At 40.4% G+C, this 21157-nt stretch overlaps 1 protein-coding gene across 2 annotated transcripts in view; it reads right to left on the bottom strand.

Annotated features, from left to right (window-relative positions):
- The window catches only part of ERG (ETS transcription factor ERG), a 64702-nt gene that overhangs the window by 5209 nt on the left and 38336 nt on the right, over window positions 1–21157 (bottom strand). The window contains exons 3-8 of one of the 2 annotated variants that reach the window (XM_040585088.1): window positions 14167–14318; window positions 11058–11261; window positions 10019–10099; window positions 7870–7941; window positions 1835–1903; window positions 1430–1486 (exon numbers count right to left, since the gene is read on the bottom strand). In XM_040585088.1, the coding sequence (XP_040441022.1) occupies window positions 1430–1486; window positions 1835–1903; window positions 7870–7941; window positions 10019–10099; window positions 11058–11261; window positions 14167–14318 (635 nt within the window). The remainder of the gene's footprint in view (window positions 1–1429; window positions 1487–1834; window positions 1904–7869; window positions 7942–10018; window positions 10100–11057; window positions 11262–14166; window positions 14319–21157) is intronic. The other variant, XM_040585089.1, reaches the window with a different exon arrangement.

Genomic DNA, 21157 nt, shown 5'->3' on the forward strand with positions numbered 1-21157 from the left:
ACTTCTCAAAGGACACCAGCCTCTCTTCTTGTGAGGCCACATTTGTTTCCCCCACACCACTGCTAACTCTTTCTGGGCCAAAAGAGCCTCCAGAGTAGGGCTGAGAGTACTTGGCTGAACCTCTGCAATGTAGCTGGGTCAATTCTTCTTTGTCGCTAGTATCCACTTAGGGATCCCCTGTATTAACCTTGCATCTAGGGTTTTTAGAAGAGCCTGTGTCAGCCATGCAACGCCCGTAGCATCTCAATGTTTTCCTCAAGGGATTCCTTCCAAAAATGAAAACTTGTTTAGGCCTGAATTGAAGTACAACAGCGAAAAGGGAAGGCTGTGACAGACATACAAAAGCCAAAGCGATGGGCTGCTAGCAAAGCCCGGAGCCCCTCGCTGAATGACCCTGTCACTAGGTTGCCTCATCTCTGGACAGCTGCTCTCCAACGGCTGCCAATTTTACAGCCAAGAAGATAATCAGGTTACATTCCTTATACATTTAAATAATCTGTGCAGCTCACACAGAGCCATTAAACGGTCCTAAGGACTTACATAAATCATCAGTATATTTCTTCAAAGATTCTCATGGTTAGAAGGCCAGAATAGATAAAATGCTATTTGGGCAAAAAGCAGCACAATACTTCCCAGGCAGCATGCATATGAGTTAATGAGACGTAATCATGTGCACAGTCTTATTTAGCTATAACGAAAACCAGAATAATTTTTTGAAGTCCATGTGATAAAAAAAAGGCTTAGAGTCTTCTGAGCTAAGGATATCCTCCAAATCTCTTTTATTTCCTACTTCTACCCTTTTGTTACTAACAGAAGCCATAACTAACTCAGAATCTCTGTAGTGGTTTCTAGCTACCTGTCCAAAACACAGTCAAATTCACAATAAGGGATTCAGTCCAACATCTTGGATCAGCTGCACAAAATGTACCCATTTCACAAAACCACTAGTCTACAAACTGAAACTTCTACTTTCTCCTCAGTTTCCCGACAGACTGAGAATCCTTCTAGTTTTCCTGTTTCAGGAGCCCAATTCAAATAGGTTTCTGTGTGCTGTAATACATTTTCATTTCTTTGCTTGTGCATATTTTCCAACTGCTAGCATTTCAACTGCTGTGGAGTATATGGTCTTTTGACATCCTTACCTTCCACCTTGGTACCTAAACTCTACCTAGGTACTTTATTTAACAGCTGCAAGGACGTCACTGCCATTAAACATTATTAAAAGCAATTTTCAATGGCCATGGGAGCCTTCATGTCAGATCCAGCTGTAAAGCCAACTCAGACTTAGTGGTCACCAGCTGGAGATCTCATTAGTGGTCTGAATGAGATGTTGCAATTTGCTTCTGATTAGTAGGTGAGAGCTGTCCTTCTCAGCATGTTCAACAAACCCCATCACACCCAGGCATATTTCAAACAAAACTATACCCACCTAACTGAGGACGCTGGTCTTCTGTTTTGGGAACTGTTGAGGATGATGGCTGAGTAGCTGAAAATGCAAACACCCAGGTAGTTATTTTTCAAGTTTGAAAGTTGGTCACCAAACCTGTGATAGATCACAGGCCTGAAACTCTTGCTTCTAACCACTTGATGATGGTCACAATAGGATTTAGTTTTATAAGACTATATGGACATAGATTTGATGAAGCCTAAGTTCAAGGATGTGGCTGTCCCAGTATTGCCTATACACAGATAACAGGCTTTCCAGCCAAGGCACAGGTAAAAATCCTTCAGAGCTGAATGCTGAGGTAGCTCTTACCAGTTCGCTTCAGAGTCTATCTAGGTTGCATCAGATGTGCATTAGGCCCGCAGGCTAGACATACGCAGGTGCTTTTACCTTTTGATTGAGGACTGGGGTGGGTGTGACTCGTCCACGCTGATCTCCTGGCTTGCTCATACGGCAAATCTGTGAAGGAAAAATACACTGATTCATGCAGATGTGGCATAAAGTGTTTACGTCCACAAGGGCACATTTCTAGGGGACTCTCTGGATTGGAAAAATTACTGAAATAGGAAGGATACTCCTTGTTAAAACCTTTATTGTCTTTATTGTCTCCAAAAGTGACAGTACCACCTTGCCCTCTGCATTCCTCTTTAGAGCTGTTTATTCTAATTAGATACCTGAACTGCACTGAAATAGCTGGTACAAACACTCATAAAGTCCATAATTTCCAAAGGCTCAGAGTATTCCCTTTGGTCCCCTTCTTCATCCCAGGACACCAAGGAATGACACACACTGCACATCATGGACAACTTATCCTAGTCTTGCAAGAAAAGTACCCCAAGAGGTCAGAGCTCAGATTAAGCATAAACTATGTACCATTCCCTCCCAATTACAGCATGTAAGAGTATTTTCTTTTAAGGAGATAAGACGTAAGTTAATGTGCCATTCTTTGCTAGTCTCTTGCTGTCATCCTTTGAGATTAATCAAATTTTATTGGCTGCGTTTGAGAGTTCCCTTTTCTGCCACCTGGTCATAGGTAGAGATATGTGAGACAACAAAGTCTTGGGTTTGTCTTTTGGAGCTTCCTCTATACCACTACTGTATGTTTATGTATGAACTCGCTCTCATTGCCATCACAGTTAATTATGCCCTCCCCATGGTATTATTCCTGGTGCTTGCAAGCGCTCCCTTCCTCAGATGCACCCTCCGATCTCACTCTCATTATTCAGAATCCAACTTTTTGGAATAACTGATTGCCGTGCTTTGCCAATCTTATTTGTTTCCCTTCTACTAGTAATTTCAAATTATTAATAATTCCTTTTCCTTCACTTTCCCTTTCACATCGCACTATCCTTACAGATCTTTAGAAACATAAGATGTGAAAACAGTGAACGTATTTAAATATTAAGCATATATATGTATATACATCATATTTGCTCCAAAATGTAGATAGATTTTTTCCTGCTTCCCCCATTTAAATATTTCTTTCTGCTTAATACAAGCTTCTCAACTTTACATATCTAAATTTTCATTTGCCTTTTCTTTCACTTACTCATACTTCTATTTCATTTATATGCTTTAGCATACAAAAAAAGTACTAAAACATAAAAGCTTTCTTCATAAAGTACATTAGTAAATTCAAATGTCTGGTTTACCCTTTGAATTTTTTTGCAGTTGTCAGCACTTTTCTATGGCTGGCTTTAACACATTAGCTAAAATTGCTGCCAAAATCAGAGACTTATGTAGCCTGCCTAGGATATCAGGAAGGTAGCAGTACCCACCTGGCAGAACCAAGTTAGTATGGATGATTTGATTTGTAACTGCTGGTGCTTTATTTTAGAAATGACGTTTGGAAGTGAAACAAGTTAGTAAGTAAAGAAACAGTGACAGACTGGCTCTGTGCAGAACAGATGTATCTCTGCCCATTTCCAAGCCCTATGAGCAGAAGTATCTAATGGAAATAAAGTGTAATCATGTGAAATTCACAACAAAATTGCCTTTAATTTATTTAGTCTATTGGCTTAAGAAGACTGGCACTGCCAGTGCTGTCATCTCCCAGGGATCTTATACATCAAAAACTTTGCTTTTGCTGAGATACGCAATTTATGTTTGTATTGCATTTGAATAACTAGTGATCTTTTACCCCTGATTTCTTGAGAACTATTCCACAGCCTTGTCCTTCAGAAACTTGGAGGAAAGTACAAGTTCTTATCTCCAAGCAGAATGCTGGTGTGCAGGTGAGTCACTGTAACATACAAATGTTCTGACCAGATTGAGAACAACATTGCTATTAACTCTTGTAGTTAAGAGATTCCTCATGGCCTGAGGGCTTTATCATCTGGCAAAAAAATTCAGGACTCTGGTCATGCTTCCAGGGGGTTCCGAGTTCTGTCCGTACAGAGGGGGACATGGCTTAGCTGTGGGCTGCTTGCATGTATCTTCTCCAGACCTGCCTTACCTGGCCAGTTTTCTACCTCCATGCCAGCCTTGCCAGGGAGATACTGGCGACATAAGGAACCTAGTTTTCCCCCTCAGTTCTTCTATTGTCTACCCAGAAAGACTACAGAAAAAGAGGGGAGAAAGAATACATAGAATGTATGTGTTTGTGATTAGGCTGTGCAACTCTACCCACAATCTCTCTCCTCCCCTCCCCTCCCCTCCCCTCCCCTCCCCTCCCCTCTCCTCTCCTCTCCTCTCCTCTCCTCTCCTCTCCTCTCCTCTCCTCTCCTCTCCTCTCCTCTCCTCTCCTCTCCTCTCCTCTCCTCTCCTCTCCTCTCCTCTCCTCTCCTCTCCTCTCCTCTCCTCTCCTCTCCTCTCCTCTCCTCCCCTCCCCTCCCCTCCCCTCCCCTCTCCTCTCCTCTCCTCTCCTCTCCTCTCCTCTCCTCTCCTCTCCTCTCCCCTCCCCTCCCCTCCCCTCCCCTCCCCTCTCCTCTCCTTCTATTTGTGAGTCTCCAAAATATTAGACACTTGTACACTGAGAGGGCTGTGTGATGCTGTGTGCTTGTACTCAGTGGCACTTGAAGCCTTGAAATATATTTGATACAAATTTATTACTGTGAGAAAACTGTTTTGACATTTAACACATTGTAAGATGGTTTTCTGACTATGCCCTCTTCATTAGAAGAAAAATCCAGTTACCAGATTTTCTTGAAATAGTGCAAATTTCCAACTTCATTCTTAGTTCAGTATTGTGCCTCGATAAACATGTTGCTGTCCTAGATAAGCAGATCTGTTCTTATTCAAGTAATATTAGTACAACATGTCCTTATCGTAGTCAGATCTTTGATGGGAATGCTCCTGTTTGATGAGACATGTAGACAAACCTATATTAGGTCTTCCTGAGCTCCTGATAGCTTCATTGTGCTACTTTCGGCTAGCTGAAACCTCATGTTCTGTTGTAAAGGTGACCAAAGAAATATGCCTTTGTCATCGCTGTTTATTACAAGCTTGCTCATTTCCTATTCTCTATTGTAGTGCCTTAACAATGGCAATGCTTAATTACTGTCTCCAGAATTGCACCCCAGGATTTGGCTAACTCCCATTTAACATTATCAACCCACCCCTCACCCATTTTTGACCTTTTTCATGTCATCAACTGATTCTCCCCAGGGTCAGCTATTGCTCTGATATGAAGGGTGCTCTGTTATGGTACAGCTTCTTTGAAGTCTAGTTGAAGTGTGACATTTAACTAAAAGAAAAGTCATGGAACAAGCCAACAAAATAGTTTCTTGCGCAAAACCTGAATTTCTGTAAAAAAGTATTTTTCTTTCTGAGTGAAAATTCTGACTTTAAAGATGTTTGTCAACTTTGAATTATAAAAGATAAAATAATACTTTCAAAATCACAAGACAGTTGTAGGAAATGTTTAGTTAGGATACACTGGTTTACACAGAAGAATAGACACCCTACATCCAAACTACAACTCCAACAAGTAATTGTGTAAATGCAGGAAGATGTTGATAAAGTATTTTGTTTCGTAAGCATCACTGTAAAGGTGATTTAGATAAAAACGCTGAAATGAAGGAGTTTGACATGTCTGATATGTGGTTTAGAACCTCTCACTTCAGAGAAAGCTAGTATTTTATTTTTCTGTCAGAAGTCAGGATGAAACAAATGTTGAAATCATAGAATGTCTCATGGGATAAAAAAAATCCATCTTTTGTTCATGTATAGTGGAAACATACCCATAAAACAGTACTCTTTCACAGCAGACTCATTTAAGTCTGCCTGAAATCCTCTCAATTGGCACGGTTATTTTCTGCAGGACACCCAGGTCCCTCTGGTCTTACATTACACGTTCATTTCTATTGGAAACTAGTTCGAGTTTTGGGCATCCAGTTATACATTGCATAGTCAGTCATTGTTTCTATAGCTATGCTTTCTCTTCTCATCCATATTCATGTCCACATTCCTCCATTGCCATTTAAAAGTCCTGGCTGCTACTATAACCTGTGACCATGTGGGCCACAGTCTGCTTTAATGTTTCATGAAAATGTCTAACTTTTTTTTGGAATATCATTTCTTCTTATACTGAGACTAAGTAGGTGCTCTGCAGCACTTCATTTTGATAATTATACCATTTTTCCTCATCCCCAGACCCTGAGTTGAACAATTTCAAACTTTTGCATCTTTCAACGTGTTCAAAAGATGTTCCATATTCCTACGGCTTGCTCTAAGCACTTTCTTATTCTGCAAATAGCCTTTTTGATAAGGGTTGATTCACACAGCTTTCTGTACAAGGCCACACTGCTTACTTATTTAATGGCACGGTCAGATTTCCCATATGATCCTCCACTGTATTTCTTCAATTGTTTACTTTTTTTCACCTTGGCCAACAACTAGAGCTGTGGCTTTCGTTGTGTCATTAAGAAAGATGTCCATGTTAACTTATTCTTCCACAAGTAAAAAGGGGTAATTTGAAATCCATAAGACATGCAAATAACTTGTATCTTACACAGCATTTGTTAACTTGTCTTTTCAGCTGTTAACTTACTGCCAGCCCATTTCTCTCAAATAAGGCTTCTGGGCACCTGAACAGGGATCCTTTAGAGGAATCTCTGGTTTTAAGTAATAGCAAAATCATGTGCCATCTCTGAGTCTTATACAAAATTTTATTGTGTCCTTTTTCCAATTATTATTAACTACAGATCATGGCAGAGAATACTAACGTGCCTATGACATAACACGTCCATTATTTAGCCTTGATAACAGGTTAATTAGCCAGTTATTGATCTGTTTCTTATGATATGCTAATTTAACTTTTATTCTTAATAGTTGTGGGGCACTTTGGTAAAGGCCTTATGAAAGCCGAATGCCAAATATATGCATCGGATAAGTGGTTTCCTTGTATTCACTATTATAGAATCTAGAAGAAGAGTTTGTTTTCCTAGAAACTGAGCAAGGTGGATTTGAACACATAATGGCACGGTAGCTGTTTCTCTATCTGTTTTTTTTAATTACCAATTAACAAATCTACAGACATGCATGTACACTATATATAAATTAGTAACTTGTATGTACTGTCCTGGATTATACACTAGAGCATTGATATAAGATGAAATATTTCCTACCCAAAGCCTCCTCTGTTTTTAATGAGAAAGTGTATCTTTTCACAAGAGCTCAGTTAATTCCTATGTATGCTCTTTCAGAACACTTGGATGTACGCCTCTGGCTCAGTAACGGACTTCCTTTAAAGTTAGTATTTTGCTGCAACTCACTGTCTCACAGTACTTTGCACTTACTACTGGAAAAGCAAATGTCCAGATTAGGCATTTTTCCAGCATCTTTAGTGATGAAGACTGATAAAAGAATATATTTAGCTTCGTAACAATGTCCTCATCTTTATTTATTCTCTTTAGCCTTTCACAAACCAGCACACCCAAGATACTTCCATAGGCTTCAAACTTTTCAGCAATAAGAACTTCCTTATGTTTTGATTTTACTTAGTCTCTTAAACTCACCATCAGATATTGTGGTGTTTGTTAGCCCCAAACATAAATAAAAGGTAGACAGCAGGAGAAATGTACTTTTTTGCAACATACTTCAAATAACATTATAAAAAAGGGTATTCTTGCTTCGTTTTACAGAGACTTGAAGGACACTGAAAAGTGACTGCTCTGGGACAATGAAAATGAAAAAGTCAGTAAAGCTCAGGTCTTCTGATTCTCTTGTGCTTTAATCAGTAGATAGCACTGCTTCAAAGAGAGATTATGTGGGAGAAATACTTATTAAACGTTCTATTTAAACATCTCACTTTACACAGTGATATATACACACATATATGTAAAGTATGTGTATAAAATATGTGTGTGTATCCAAAATATACCCTAGTATTTATGAAAAGACAGTTTAAGGAGAAAAAGAATGACATACTTCAAGAGATGAAATGAACAAGATCACAGTATACAAAAAGTGGTCATTGCTCATACCTGGCCTGGTTGTAATTCTTTGTGTTGCTTCTGGATAAACTGATGTATTTGGAAAAATAAAAGTGGCACCTCCTAAAGAGAAAGAAGACAACATAACACCTAAAGATTCATTTTCACAGTCCCTAAATCCAATGAAATTTTCCCTCTTTTAGTGTGTCTGAATGAAGACTATGAATAACTAATTTCTATCTTAGGACAGTTCTATATAAAAGTTAATTCTGACAGCCTTTGCACCTGTGTAACTCCATTAAAATTACTGGATAGAAGTCTGTGCAAAATCTGTATTAAGGGAGGAGACAGTCAAGTTTAGGGAATCCCTTCTACCTTCAACACAATCACCTCCACCCAGGCAGGTAGTTCCATATCTTCTGAAACAAAACTTCTTTGCCTTCTCTTCATTAGCGCATGCACTTCCCAAACAGGTTCATCTTTTCCAAAGTAGGTCTGGGCCAAAGCCTGTTGGCGTCTGTGGGAATCTTCTCACAGACTTTGGTTGGCTTTGAGTCAGACCCTCAGAAATCTCATTCTCTTCACAGGGTGAAAAAATTAAAAATAATGTGCTTGATATAGAAAATGGTATCTCACTTATCTCAGGCATTGAAATTGTTCTAACTACATCAAGAGACTACTCATGGCCACCTCTAGGAACAGGAAAGGGTCATAAGGATTTGTGCAATTACTGTTGACTTCAAGAAGAACCTGTTTCTAATTCTTTTGAGGTCCTTTCAAAATCCCACTCCAAAGTTCTTATGCCAACAGAATAACTGATTTTCCTTATGCTGATGAACAGCATGATATTATTCACACTCCCAATGACAGAAAAGCAATCTCTTTTGTGTGAAATGAATTTCAAAATATCATTGTCAGTGCACAAATACAGAAAAAGATAACACATAGAACTGCTGAACAGCACTTGGTTAATTGTATGTGAAAACTGCTTGGCAAATTAGAATCTGGAAAGCCAGAGATGGAAAAGACCGTCAAGTCCATCTATTTTTAGACAGGGCTTAAGACTTATTCCAAACCCTGTCAAAGTCAATGGAAAAATTATTGTTGCTTTTGGTAGGGTTTGCAGCAGGCCTACAGCCCACAGTAGGACTTCATGTCAAGTGGCAGATGTCTAATCTTGGGGAGAGATCTTCTAATCTAGTTAATTTTTCTAGGAAACTCACTGCTATTTACCACAGTGAAACACAGTGAAAATGAAATATGAAAAAGGCATTGCAATGCAATGTTTTATTTTTTTTTCTTTTCTTTTGCATTATCCTTTGTATTATCTTTTTCATTTATCATAAAGAATTGTTATTTCTGGTCACTGTAGGCAACTAATACCCTCAGGCATGATCATGCAATATTCTAAACATCTTTAATCAGTATGTATACCATACTGTATGCAGAAACCCATGCCATCCTCTGTTGCATAACTGAGCAAGATAAAATGTATTCTGAATTATTTTCATAAATACTTTAAGTCATATACTGAAATACAGATGTTTTTGAGGCATGTATTATATTATTCTGCTACCTACACTAAATACTCTTCTAGGCCAAATTAACAGAAGGGTGAATATTAACAAAAACCATTTTACATTCAGATCAGACTTAGTGGAGATTACAACATCAAACTTAGTGAAGTTTCCAGCACAAGTCCCATATAGCTGACAAATGAGATGAGCTAACTGCCTAAATAGCAATTTTATTGAATTATATGATATATACTGCACAAAAGGGGAGACAGTTCCCATTCACCAGAGCCCACAGCACCTGGGCAAGTGCTGAAGCACTTCTGAGCTCCACCAGCCTTCTAGGGATCCACAGAGTAGATCTGACAGTACAATGAGACAGAATGAGAAAAAAAGTCCTTAAAGACAAAGGCCTCAAGCCTACAGTTTATCATGTGTCAGGGACCCCATTCTCTTGTGGAACAAAAGAAATTACCAGTAAGGACACCATATTTGAATCATCTGTCCCTGCATGATCTCACCTTTTTTTCTGTGTGTCTGTGCATAAAACTCACACACAGAGCAAGGAGACGACACGCTTGTCTCCCTCCTGATTTACCATTTCCATTTTTAGCAAGCAACCCATAAAAAGGAATCCTGTGCTTTTAGAAGATGACCTATAGCAATGGGAGCAGTGCCAGCATTACCTGTGTTTCTAGCATGCATTAACCGTGGAGAGTTTTGTAAGGCCTTATCAACATCATCTGAAGTCAAATGTGGAAGAGGAGCTACAAAACAAAACAAAAAGCAACACCAAAATGAAAAAAAAAAGTGAATTATCTTTTTAAACCATATTTTCCCCTGACAGGATTGTCTGAATGTGAGTTTACTGACAGTCAGTTTCAGTCTGCAGCTTGGAGGGAGGTGTATGTGCTACAGGTTAAACTAGGGCATTCATTTATTTGACATTATGAATGCATCATATTTCTGACTGATTATTGACAGTGTGCGTGTGGAGAAGACTGCACCGCACTGGTGTTGCAATGCTTGGTTTTTCTTTAAAAACCATGTTCACTTTAACTTCTTTAAACTGAGGCAAACCTGCAAAATTTCCTCAAGCTTAGATGAAAGCCCTCAAGCCAGGAATTCACTAGTCCCTTCTTTCCCTTTGAAATGTTAGCCATGCACTACAAGTAATTTGCTTTTGGACTTCAGGGACTGTTCGTTTTTCCCATGAATTTACAGAACTTTTATTCAATTCAGTGAAATCTACCTGACCCTATTCAGAGTAGAGCAAACTGCTGTCAGTCCTTAGAATCATGCCTGGAATTCACTTTATGAATCAATGTTTGCACTCTCATTTAGCGTTCTCATTGTTAAAATGAAAAGAAATGAGTATGTGACCAGAAAAAACATTAGCACTGAATTCCAAATAATTTTCTTCCTAGAGTATGCTGATGAATATGCTGGGTTTCAATTCGATTTTTCTCCGAGATGGACACATAGAAACATTCCCTAACTCTTTTCTTCAATGAACATGAGTGAAAGCCTGCTGAAATTAATGGGAATCTTTCCATCAAACTCAAAAGGCTTTGGACCAGGCTCCCTGCTATGTTCTTAAGAACAGCAACATTTGCAACAGACATCTGAAAACCCAGCTGAGTGTATCCACACCATTAAATCTAAGACTAATATGAACCACAGATTGATTGTAGCCACTACCATAGTAACAGAAAACCAGCTTACTCTCTCTGAGGTAGTGTAGGTGTGACAGGAGGATATCTGCATTATAGCTTGGGGTGAGTCTCTGGAAGTCATCTTTGGTCATTTTACACAGCTCCTTCCCATCGATGTTCTGGAACAATAAGATGTCTACATCCGGGAGACCGTACTCCTTCACCGCCCATTCCAGCCACTGGCGTACATGGTCTGTGCTCCATAACGTAGGATCTGGTGGTATCACAAAGCATAAAATTAGACAGAGAGGGAAGAGTGCTGGACCAGTACAAAATAAATGTAGACCACAGTCAAACTGGAGAGACCTTAATCCCCTGTTTACTGACTGCTGGAGACACATGAGGAATTACTTTGGCCTGTTGAGCACAAAAGAGAGTAACTGTGAAAAACTATTTGGGAAGAGCTGAGAGCTCTGATTATCAACAACAAACCCGCTGCTGTCGAGGTCTTTCTCCCATTTAGTTCTTTTGCCTTGTTATTTTTATGCACTGTTATCCACAGATTAACATAGGCTTTTGTCCCCATGCAGAAGAGTACTTAAGAAAGCCCACTAACAGCACTGCTACTTGTATATGAACAAATTTTGAAGCTCTCTGTTGAATTTGCATCTTTCTGCAAGTGAAATTTCCACTCAAGTGGAAGTAAGCACTCACAGATTCAGCTAATTATTTCATAAACTAGAGTGGGTCATACTAAAATATTCTGCACTTCCTTTCCTAGACTGCTTTGTTGTCCTGGTACACATTGCTATACCTGCATGGGTTTTTACTTACTACCTGAAGTATTGGCAAAACCATCGGGGGAAAAAAACAAGAACTAGTCCAGATTTTTAGCAAAACATAAGGCCAAACAACTTGTGCTTTTGAATGAATCCTTGATGTTAACTTTTTTTTTTTTCCCCTCTAAACTCCTCCTTATTTCTTTTCATTCTGCTTTTCCCTGTTCTTGAGTTATAGTAAGCACCTATCAACATGAAGGTCCCTAAGGACTTGCAGTGCTCATCCCCACAATGGAAAACAGCTCCTGCCATGAAGAATTTATACTTTTTGCAGACAGAAGGTTAAAGACAAGGGGAGCCAAACTCCTCCAGAGTTTGTGCCTTCCAATCTAAATGGCTCCGTGATTCTGTGATATCCTGAAGACTGAGAATGGAGTGCACAGAGGAAAAATGGCTGTAGCCCATCACATGAAAGTCTATAGAAGGGCTGGGACTTGAATGACAGCCTAAATAGCTTTTCTATGGCTTAACTTCAGTGTCATTCCTTTCCTTTTGATGGCTGTTCAGGCTGCTCTGAAAGAGGTGAGGACCTCTTTCCATACTAGCAACTATTCAGAGTCTGCCACGCCGTTGCTCAGTCCCAAACCATCACCCATTAGTGCCTCCCCCTTTCTGATGCTTGTCTTGGCATTTTAAGCCCTTGCAAGTGAGAATATTTAATATTCTGGAGATTCAGAGGGCTTTTCTGTTCTCTGAAGTGCACCAAAACCCACAAAAGAACCCCTCCATGTGGTATCAAATATGTAGCAAACTAGAGGGATTCAAGTCTCGTGGTACACCTAGGGTCTGAATGAGATTGCCCACACCTACAGCAGAGAATTCCAACTACATTCAGTTTGGTTTGAAGTAAACAACCAAACACCAGGAAGTTTACCAAAACATTTTGATTATGTCTATAATTTTTAAATGCTTCTTATTTATGATAACTAGAAAGTTACCATAGTTGGAAATGTAAATTTTGTGCTTTTTTAATTCTTAAACATTGCCACATGAGCTGCACACTGCCTATGTCGTAGTCAAACAAAACCAACTGATTTTTACCCATACCTTTCTTCTAGGGACCTCAAAATAGCAAGGCTGTGACTGTGACCATCACATTCCTTGAATGTCACTCAAATCCACCTCAAAACACACCTCCAGGAATACATTGAGGAAAAAGTGATCTGATACACTGAAAAAAAAGAACTTGCTGAGCTAAAAAATGTGCCAGTGCCAAACACTAAGAAGACAAATGTTTCAGAAGAACATTCAAATGTCATGAATTTTAGTGTGGTCAGCTTCTAGTTGGCAGGACACTTAATCAGAAACACTTCATCCTCCTCAGAATAGAACTGTCAATACCATTGCAGAGGATACTGCAACATATTTGTCCACACATATCTTGACAAATAACTGAAATAATCACAGCTTGCAAAATTGGCCACAGTTAGTACTCTTGCATATCTTAGCAACTGAAAAACTGTAAGAATATTAAGCAACATAGCAGTAGAAGGAATATGTCAAACAGGCACATCTCTTTGAGAGGAACTAGCAGCAAAACTTCTTCTTCTGTTTGCAGGTTTCAGGTGTTGTGTCCAGGCTGTGTATATTCAGTAGTTTATGAACAGCCACATATGTCATAATGGTCTAACGCTTTGACTTCAGAAATAGGCATGCCAATTATTTTGCAAACTGAGGCAACAAATGGTCCAGGTTTGTTTGAAGGACAAGACACACAGGAGTGAACGCCTTCTTTTTCAATTAACTGCTGAATCCCACAACCAAGCTTGACAAATCTAACCAAGAATTTCTCAATTGTGCTCTTATATTGCAGTGGAGTTGTTAATTTACTTACTAAAAAGTTTTACACCACCCAAACCCAGGGGATAACCTAGATAAATGCTTTTCACGCACTGATTTCACAGAAGCTATAGTGTTTTTAGCATGCTGAGGGCCAGGCTGCACTTGATATTTGAAGGGATATGATGTGATACAGTGATCCTTTCTCTTTCCCACATGCTCTGCACCCAGCTAGTCCATGGTGTTAGGAAATGGAAGTGGCTCTTCATTTTGTCCACTTTAGGATGAAATACTACAACAGGAGCTAGAAAAGTCAGATAAGATCTGAGTGCCTGTAATCAGCCAATTCTGCTGCTGAAATAGGAAGAACAGGTTGAGGAGGTGGCTTCACTATTATATTTCTCAGCTCATTTTCTCAATAACCCTGGGAAATTACTGTTCTTTTCTTCCTGATCATCTGTATCACATTGCTACTTTTCTCCAAATCTTCTTAAATAATGTTAGTAGACTTAGGGGAAATGCATTTTTTTTTCCTTGAAATTTTTGTGTAAAGAGTCTAACCTGCTGGCACAATGACTCTTCGTTCATTGGTAGTCATATTTGGGGGTGGAACATGCTTCTCTTCCATGTAGTTTCCATAGTTCATCCCAACATTGTCTGAGCTGCTAACCATTTTCCCTCCTTTTGCCACGCTGCAGTCATCAGGAGAATTCCTAGACAGAGAACAGAGGTGTGTTTCTATTATTATTCCAGCCCCTACTAATATCCTCAGCAAAGAATCATGCTGAATGAAATGGAAAAAAGGAAACTTGAGCACCAGCACTGGGCTGTCATTGGAAAACTCAGTACCTACCACCCAATGACTCTGTTGATTCATTCAGTTGGCTCAGAAAAAATGACCAGCCTCGATGGACTATAGATGTATTTCTATTTTCAAAGGATCAGGCTTCTATATGTCTCCAAACATATAAACACTAACAATTTATTTCCAGAGACTGGGCTAGAATGGAGGCTTGTTCATGGGCTTGTTGAGCCTGATGGCTGCAAGTAGCTGCACTTCTTTCTCCAAACATCTCACAGACATCTCAGCAAACACAGAGATGCAATTAACACAATTTTTCTGAGGGAGAACTACTTTTAGTTGTCATTGTCCAAGCCTTGGACAAGCCTCATCCTGGACTATCCTGGACAAGCTGTCCAAGCCTTGGACAGCTTCCCATCTCCACTGCTGTCACTGTTTCATCTGGGCCACGCTCCGTTGCACTTTATAACATGCAATGTAGACACACTTCTATGTATGGCTTACAGAAAAGGAACATTTGCCAAAGCCATGATTCAAAATACCACACGCATGACTGGAAAAACCTTTCAGCTCCTGACTAACACAGTCTCCATGGAACTGTAGTCAAGAAATGGAAATCTGCAGAGGATCTGCAACCAGACACCTCTTTAATTTTGGCTTTGCTTTCTGAATAGAGTCTTTAGGTTTAACATCCCACAGGGGGTTCCCTAATGGCATTTTAATTGCATCACAGTTTTCTTTCTGGCAGACACAGACATATTTGTCCCTTAATTTAATGTCTACAACGTGTTTCATCAGAGAGAGAATAATTGTTACAAAAATCAAAATAAAGCACAGAGCCACGGGGAATACCTTTAAATGTAAAGGGGCTGTTTGGCAAGGGAAGGAGGGTGTTAGATGGGTTTTGGTTTCTTTAGTGATACTACATTACTAACAAGCTTTCTTTTAGTCCTGCCATTTAACTCCTGAAACTGTACTATGGTCTTATTAAACAGGCAGCAAGTCAAGTTGCAATGTTCCATTTTGGTTTCTTGCAAACCAACTACTTTGTAGACTAAAGAACCAAGACACCCTCCAAGACCCAGACTCTGGAAGCATGTTTCAGGATCTGTCTCCTGCCCCACAAAATGTGTTTTACCCCCAGCCTCTTGCTCTCCCCAGCTTAGAAATCCCAGCTCTTGCTGCAAGCGTTGGGCAGTAATGTCACCGTAAGACCACCAGTGGTCAAAATACAGGTTCCTTCCCAAAGGAGTTTTGCTATTGTTTGAGGACAGGAGAGGAAAAATAATATACAGTTTGGACTGTCTGCTCAACATAAGTCAAAAGGATGTGGCAGATATTTTATCTAGTGCCCAAGTGACTTGGCTGAGTTGACTGCTCAGCACTGCCATGGGTCAGGAAGTAATGCCATTAAAATTCTCACATCTGTTTCAAAAAATAACTAATACTTGCAAAGCTGAAAAGAATTAGTATGCATCTTAGATACTGAAAGTACATTTTATGTATATCCATTTTTTTCTGTGCCGTGTTACTGCTAATTTTACTATGTTGTGTTAATGTATACATTTTTTAAAAAAATAACTGTCGATGGCTTTCAGTTTAAAAATAAGATGTCTCACAGAAACCATTCAATGGGTACTGTCATCTTCCTTAGGAGAAGGAACATGGCCTTGAATATTGTCTGGGAAATGTTGGCTTCACATACCTTTTTCAGGTATAAAATATTCTGGGTGCTGCATAACATATTACATATGAAATCTGCCTTATGTAAAGGTCTTACGACTGCTTTGTCATCCACAGGACTGAAAAATAACCACAAGGGAAGATACAGTCAGCACATGGTCTTGCCTGTCATTGAGTGGTGGTGAATTTAGCCTTTCCTCTCAGAACCAGAGTACCTGGGCATTATTCTCTCCGGTTTAACTTTTCTATCCCGCTACATATCTCTGAATATAATTCTGGGATGCAGCTTATTTCTGTCTAAACAGTAAAACAAAGTAACATTTCCTTTCAGACGTAAACAAGTTGAAAAAGAGCTTTGGTAATGATTGCTTGTGACTAAAATGTTGCCTTTTTCTGTTTACCTTTAACAAATACAAATGGCATATATGCACAAGTGAGCCTGCATACTAAATCATGTATATTTGGAAACATCCCCCAACTCCTGCCCTTATACCTGTGCAGATGCCCACCCTGATTCCCAAGGTCAGCTATGTTACAAAGGCAAAAGAAAGAACCATTTGGTGCATTCACTGACTTTTTAGGGATGTCTTTGGGTAACAGAAAGCTAGCAGCATCCTTTGGCTTAAGTGGCACAGTTACTTTGTTTTGTTTTTCTGTGAAAAGGAACTTAGGATATATGCACATCAAAGTCTTGCTGCTGACATGAAATATCATATCAGTATTAGCCTACACCACTTCTACGGGCAATTGTGCATTAAAAACACTCTTGTAAACACTGAACAGTAAATGATGTGAGAGATCCAGCAGTAGCACACAGCTTTTGGCAACCTGACAGGGCTTCTGAGCTGGTTTTCTGATCTGAATACAAACAGACGGGGGTGGGGAAGAAGATCATAAATAAGTCATAACTTTTCATTAAAATGCAGAAGCAGATGGTCAAGGGTTTTGTCCCATTAGTTTACTGGGTGGACAAGAAAATCACCAGTTCAGCAAATCTTCTAAAAGACCATGCTTAACTTCAAGCATTTAAGCAGCTCCATGGGAGTTAACAGACTACTCAGGTACTTCAAACTGAGCATGTGCTTATGCATACCACTGAACCAAGGCTTAATTCAAATGGCTGGAACGGACTTCTACAGTATAGAAAGCAAAACTGAAAATGCAAGCAGACACTAGAAAAGGGTATTTTTAGTGCCCAGAAAAACAAGAGAGTGATTGTCTGCAAAGGCTTTTTTTAGGACTTTCTGTGAGTCTGCTTTATTTCTGAACCACCAGGGGAACAGGGGCAGTGGAAAAGCAGCTTTCAGAAAAGTGTGCCCAGTGCAAAGGGTGCAGCTTTGCAGTGATTCATCCTCAGCTCCAGGTCTGAAATGAAACCAGAGATATTTTTCTTCACAGCTGCATGTTATTTTTACCCTTTGTAAATATACTGTGTTACACCTGGAATTTACAAAAAAAAAAAAAAAAAAAAAAAAAAACTGGAAAAACTACAGTCATGCTACCCAAGAGCACTTTGTCCATTCCTGAGCTGATTCAGCTCTGATTGCTGATAAATGTCTGTCGAAGAAAATATTCCTCCATGGGTCTTGGACCTGGAAGCCTTGCTTTTATTCAGGGCTATTTAGAATCAAGCTGATTTGACAGTTAAATTTAGCACCCACTCCTACTGAAGCCGATTGGAGTCTTGCCAAACATTGACTGTGATGAAAGCAGATGTAAGTTCATAAATAAGTGTATGAAACACGTTTTTTCCTCTTTACTATGCTACTATTTTCTCCATGTGACATAAAACACCTGTGTTGTGTTAAAATGCAAGGTGTCAGAGAAACACAGATTAGGAATCAGCAAAATTTTACATGATCTCTGTGGCATTCCCATCATATAAAGCCCTCAAATGTTTCTGAATTTCAGAGGTAAATAAATGAGAAAAAAATATTCTCCAAATCACTATGTATCTTTATAAGTTTATTTAATAACCACAGCTTGGGTAACTTCCTTACAGCGGCTACTTCTAGAAAAGGGGTCTCAGGAGTGTACAGTGGTGGAAGGACACCTTTGAAGAATTTTATATGCGTGGTCCCCACCCAGTCCATGGCTGGTCCAGTCAGAGGACACACTGAACTTTTTTCTGTGACGTTCTAGTGAAGAAACCATAACACTGCCCTATAGGATACAGATTCCTCTCCCATTTTGTAACACCACTGATCTAAGAAAGAAGAAAACAGCCCCAGCAGGGCTGCAATGTTCCCACCCTGTCTTGTGTACAAGAGGGAGAGCTCCACAAAGCCAGCTCCCTCAGTTAATTTGGGCCAATATATGTAAATTTATATTTAATCAAAATAACATCATGTAAAGGTCAGCTCATACCTAGTACACTGCAAAGCATGCTCAGGCTCGTCTTCATTCACTGCAACTATTCAAGTTGTAGTGAATTTCGTCAGCGCTTCCCCCTTCAAAATGGTTTGTCACTGAAAAAGTGGCCCATTAAGAGAAAAACAAAACAACTTTTAGATTTCTTACTTTGAGGTACACTGCTGTTTCTTAAAGCACACCTGACTTACTTTTAGACTACAACCCTAAACTCTTTTTCCTGCCCTTCTCTACACCCTCTTGCTCTTCATGAATCAATGGGAATCACATCTGCTGAGACCTGCTACAGCAATGACACACAAAGATGGGCCTTGCGGATCCCTCTTTGGGTTCCCCTCTGGCAGCAATCACTGGGAACAGCCTGACCCTCCCCGGTGAGAAGGAGCCCATGCTCCCCAGCCCCTGGACTGTGGCTGCATCAGCGGCTTTGCAGGGCCCCAGGGGCTGCTTCCCGGGCACAGTGGTGATCCCCATGGGTGCTCAGTGGGACTCTGAAAAGCACTTTCAGTGACGGTATCAGAGGCCCCAACACTTTCTTTGACAGAGCTCAGCTTCCACCATGCACACTCATTGCTCAGCACTGCAGTTGGGTGCTGCTGCCCAGCTTCCGCACATATACCAGGCTAAGCCTGGAAGGACACCAAGCCCTCTGCTCCTGCACAGGCACCTTCCCTTAAATCTACTGCATGACCACCACTACACTTAACATGCTGCAAGGAAAACAGAGGGTTTTTTTTCTCCTTCTAAGGCTTCTTGTGAATGCAGCATAAAATTCCCTGCAGAAGACTCCAGCATAGCAGAGGCATTAAAATGCCAAAAAATGCACGTAGGTCAGAATGTCCCTGGGGTGCTCACACAGGCACTTGTGCAACTGCTTAGCAAACTGGGCTGGGGAGCCGCTTCCCCAGCAAGTATGCAAAAAAGTAAGTAAATGGGTGGATGTGTAAGTAACTCAGTGCTTAGCTATAACCTGAACCACTTCCCCACCCACGTGGGTGGCTGTGTGAAGGAAATGCTTGCCCACAGGTAAGGGGATGACCAGGGTGGGAGCCAGCTGCCGAGGTCTGTGGAAGGAAGGGAAGCCCCTCAGGACCTGCACTAAAGCTGGCTTGAGCTGATGCTGAAGCTACAGTGACAGCCTGTTTATCTTTGCTAGAAGGTAAGTGTCAAAGGCAGTCCTAAGAAGACAAAAGAGGAAAAAAAAAAAAAAAAAAAGGAACACTAAAGCCCTCACTGGGCCACACAGTCATGGAAGTGCACAGTTCCATGCAGGGCTACACATGGGCAAAAAACCTGGTCTTCAGCAGCCCCAACAGACCAGGGCTGCAGAGGGACTGGGACTCGGGCAGCCCCATGCTAACACACCCCTGCAGCATCCAAAGTATTCGCAGACATCACTGTGTGGGGTGCCCCAGGCTTGGTAGGTGCTCCAGGTTGCACGGGGCTGGTGCTGGGGTCACTCAGGGATATCACAGTGTGGCATGTAGAGGTGCCTCCTGTTCCTTCCTCTAGCGAAAGGAGAAAGCAAACACCACATGCCAACACAGGCAACATTGTTGGCTTTCTGTAAGCAAAACAAAAGATGCTGTTTATTGAGTTGTATACGCAGCAGCCGTTCATTTTCAATCAAACAATAACTTTTGCTAATTGAAACAATATTTTTTTTTTTTCTTTTGCTTAACTTTCCCTGTCTATCTTGTAGTCCACAGCTGCTTCAAGCCTTAAGGCTATCATGGCAAATTAAGGCAGTCAGCGTCTGGCTCACTAGAGGCCAGTCAAGCTATAAATATTACCAGCCTGGCTCTTTGTGTTCACAGTGTGGGGAAACAGCTGGTTTAAGTTTGACTGCACGTTGTCATTTCTCCATTAGTGCAAACACTTCAATATTTCTTATGTGTCAGGTTGGAGTGAAGAAAGGGAAAGAAGGGAAGGGGGTCACTAAAAGCCAAAGCTAAGAAATGGTGTTCTGTATATACATAATTTACAATTAGATTGCTGCCTGGGAGAAGGCTGAAGTCTGACATGGTGATAGCTAGGCCAAAGCCACAATGACTTCCCAGTTGGCCTGTAACTTTCAGGACCTATTTTCTCTTGTTTTTCTTTTATTATTTTTATAGAAATTCTATTATAATGGTAATGGATTACATTTCTCAAATTGTATTTCATTTCAAGAGCTTGTAAGACTGTTGTATTTGTGGTTTCATAAAATATGAAATACTGGGAGACAGGGCCCTTCCCAAACCACATATGCCTTCTTTTGTGGGCAGGGATCATATTGAAAGTTAGCAAAGTAGAGCATGCCAGGCATAAACAGAAGTGACATCTTGTATGGAAACCATAATCCCCCATGTCTGTGGAATGTCTGCTGATTTTCGCGATTAGCATTATCGGGCTGTGAGGCTGAGGGGTGTGAAATGGCAAAGCCAATGATTAGCCACTTTTCTTTTTCTTACTTACCTCTTGCTTTGTCTTAAAATGCTATTCTCAAACTTTAAATACCGAATACCCATACTGATACTACCCTGATCAAAATAAAACACCTACTAATGAAGGGCAAGAGGAGAAGACTCATCTCCAGACACACTGGGTCACAGAAAACCTGCCTAAACACAGTGCCTGTGCCATGCAAGACTGGGGAAACAACCACCAGCTCTAAGCGCTCTAGACACAGTAATTACTGCAATGGAAATAAAGCAG

The sequence above is a fragment of the Falco naumanni genome, chromosome 2, assembly GCF_017639655.2.
Source record: "Falco naumanni isolate bFalNau1 chromosome 2, bFalNau1.pat, whole genome shotgun sequence".
NCBI classification, from domain to species: Eukaryota; Metazoa; Chordata; class Aves; order Falconiformes; family Falconidae; genus Falco; species Falco naumanni.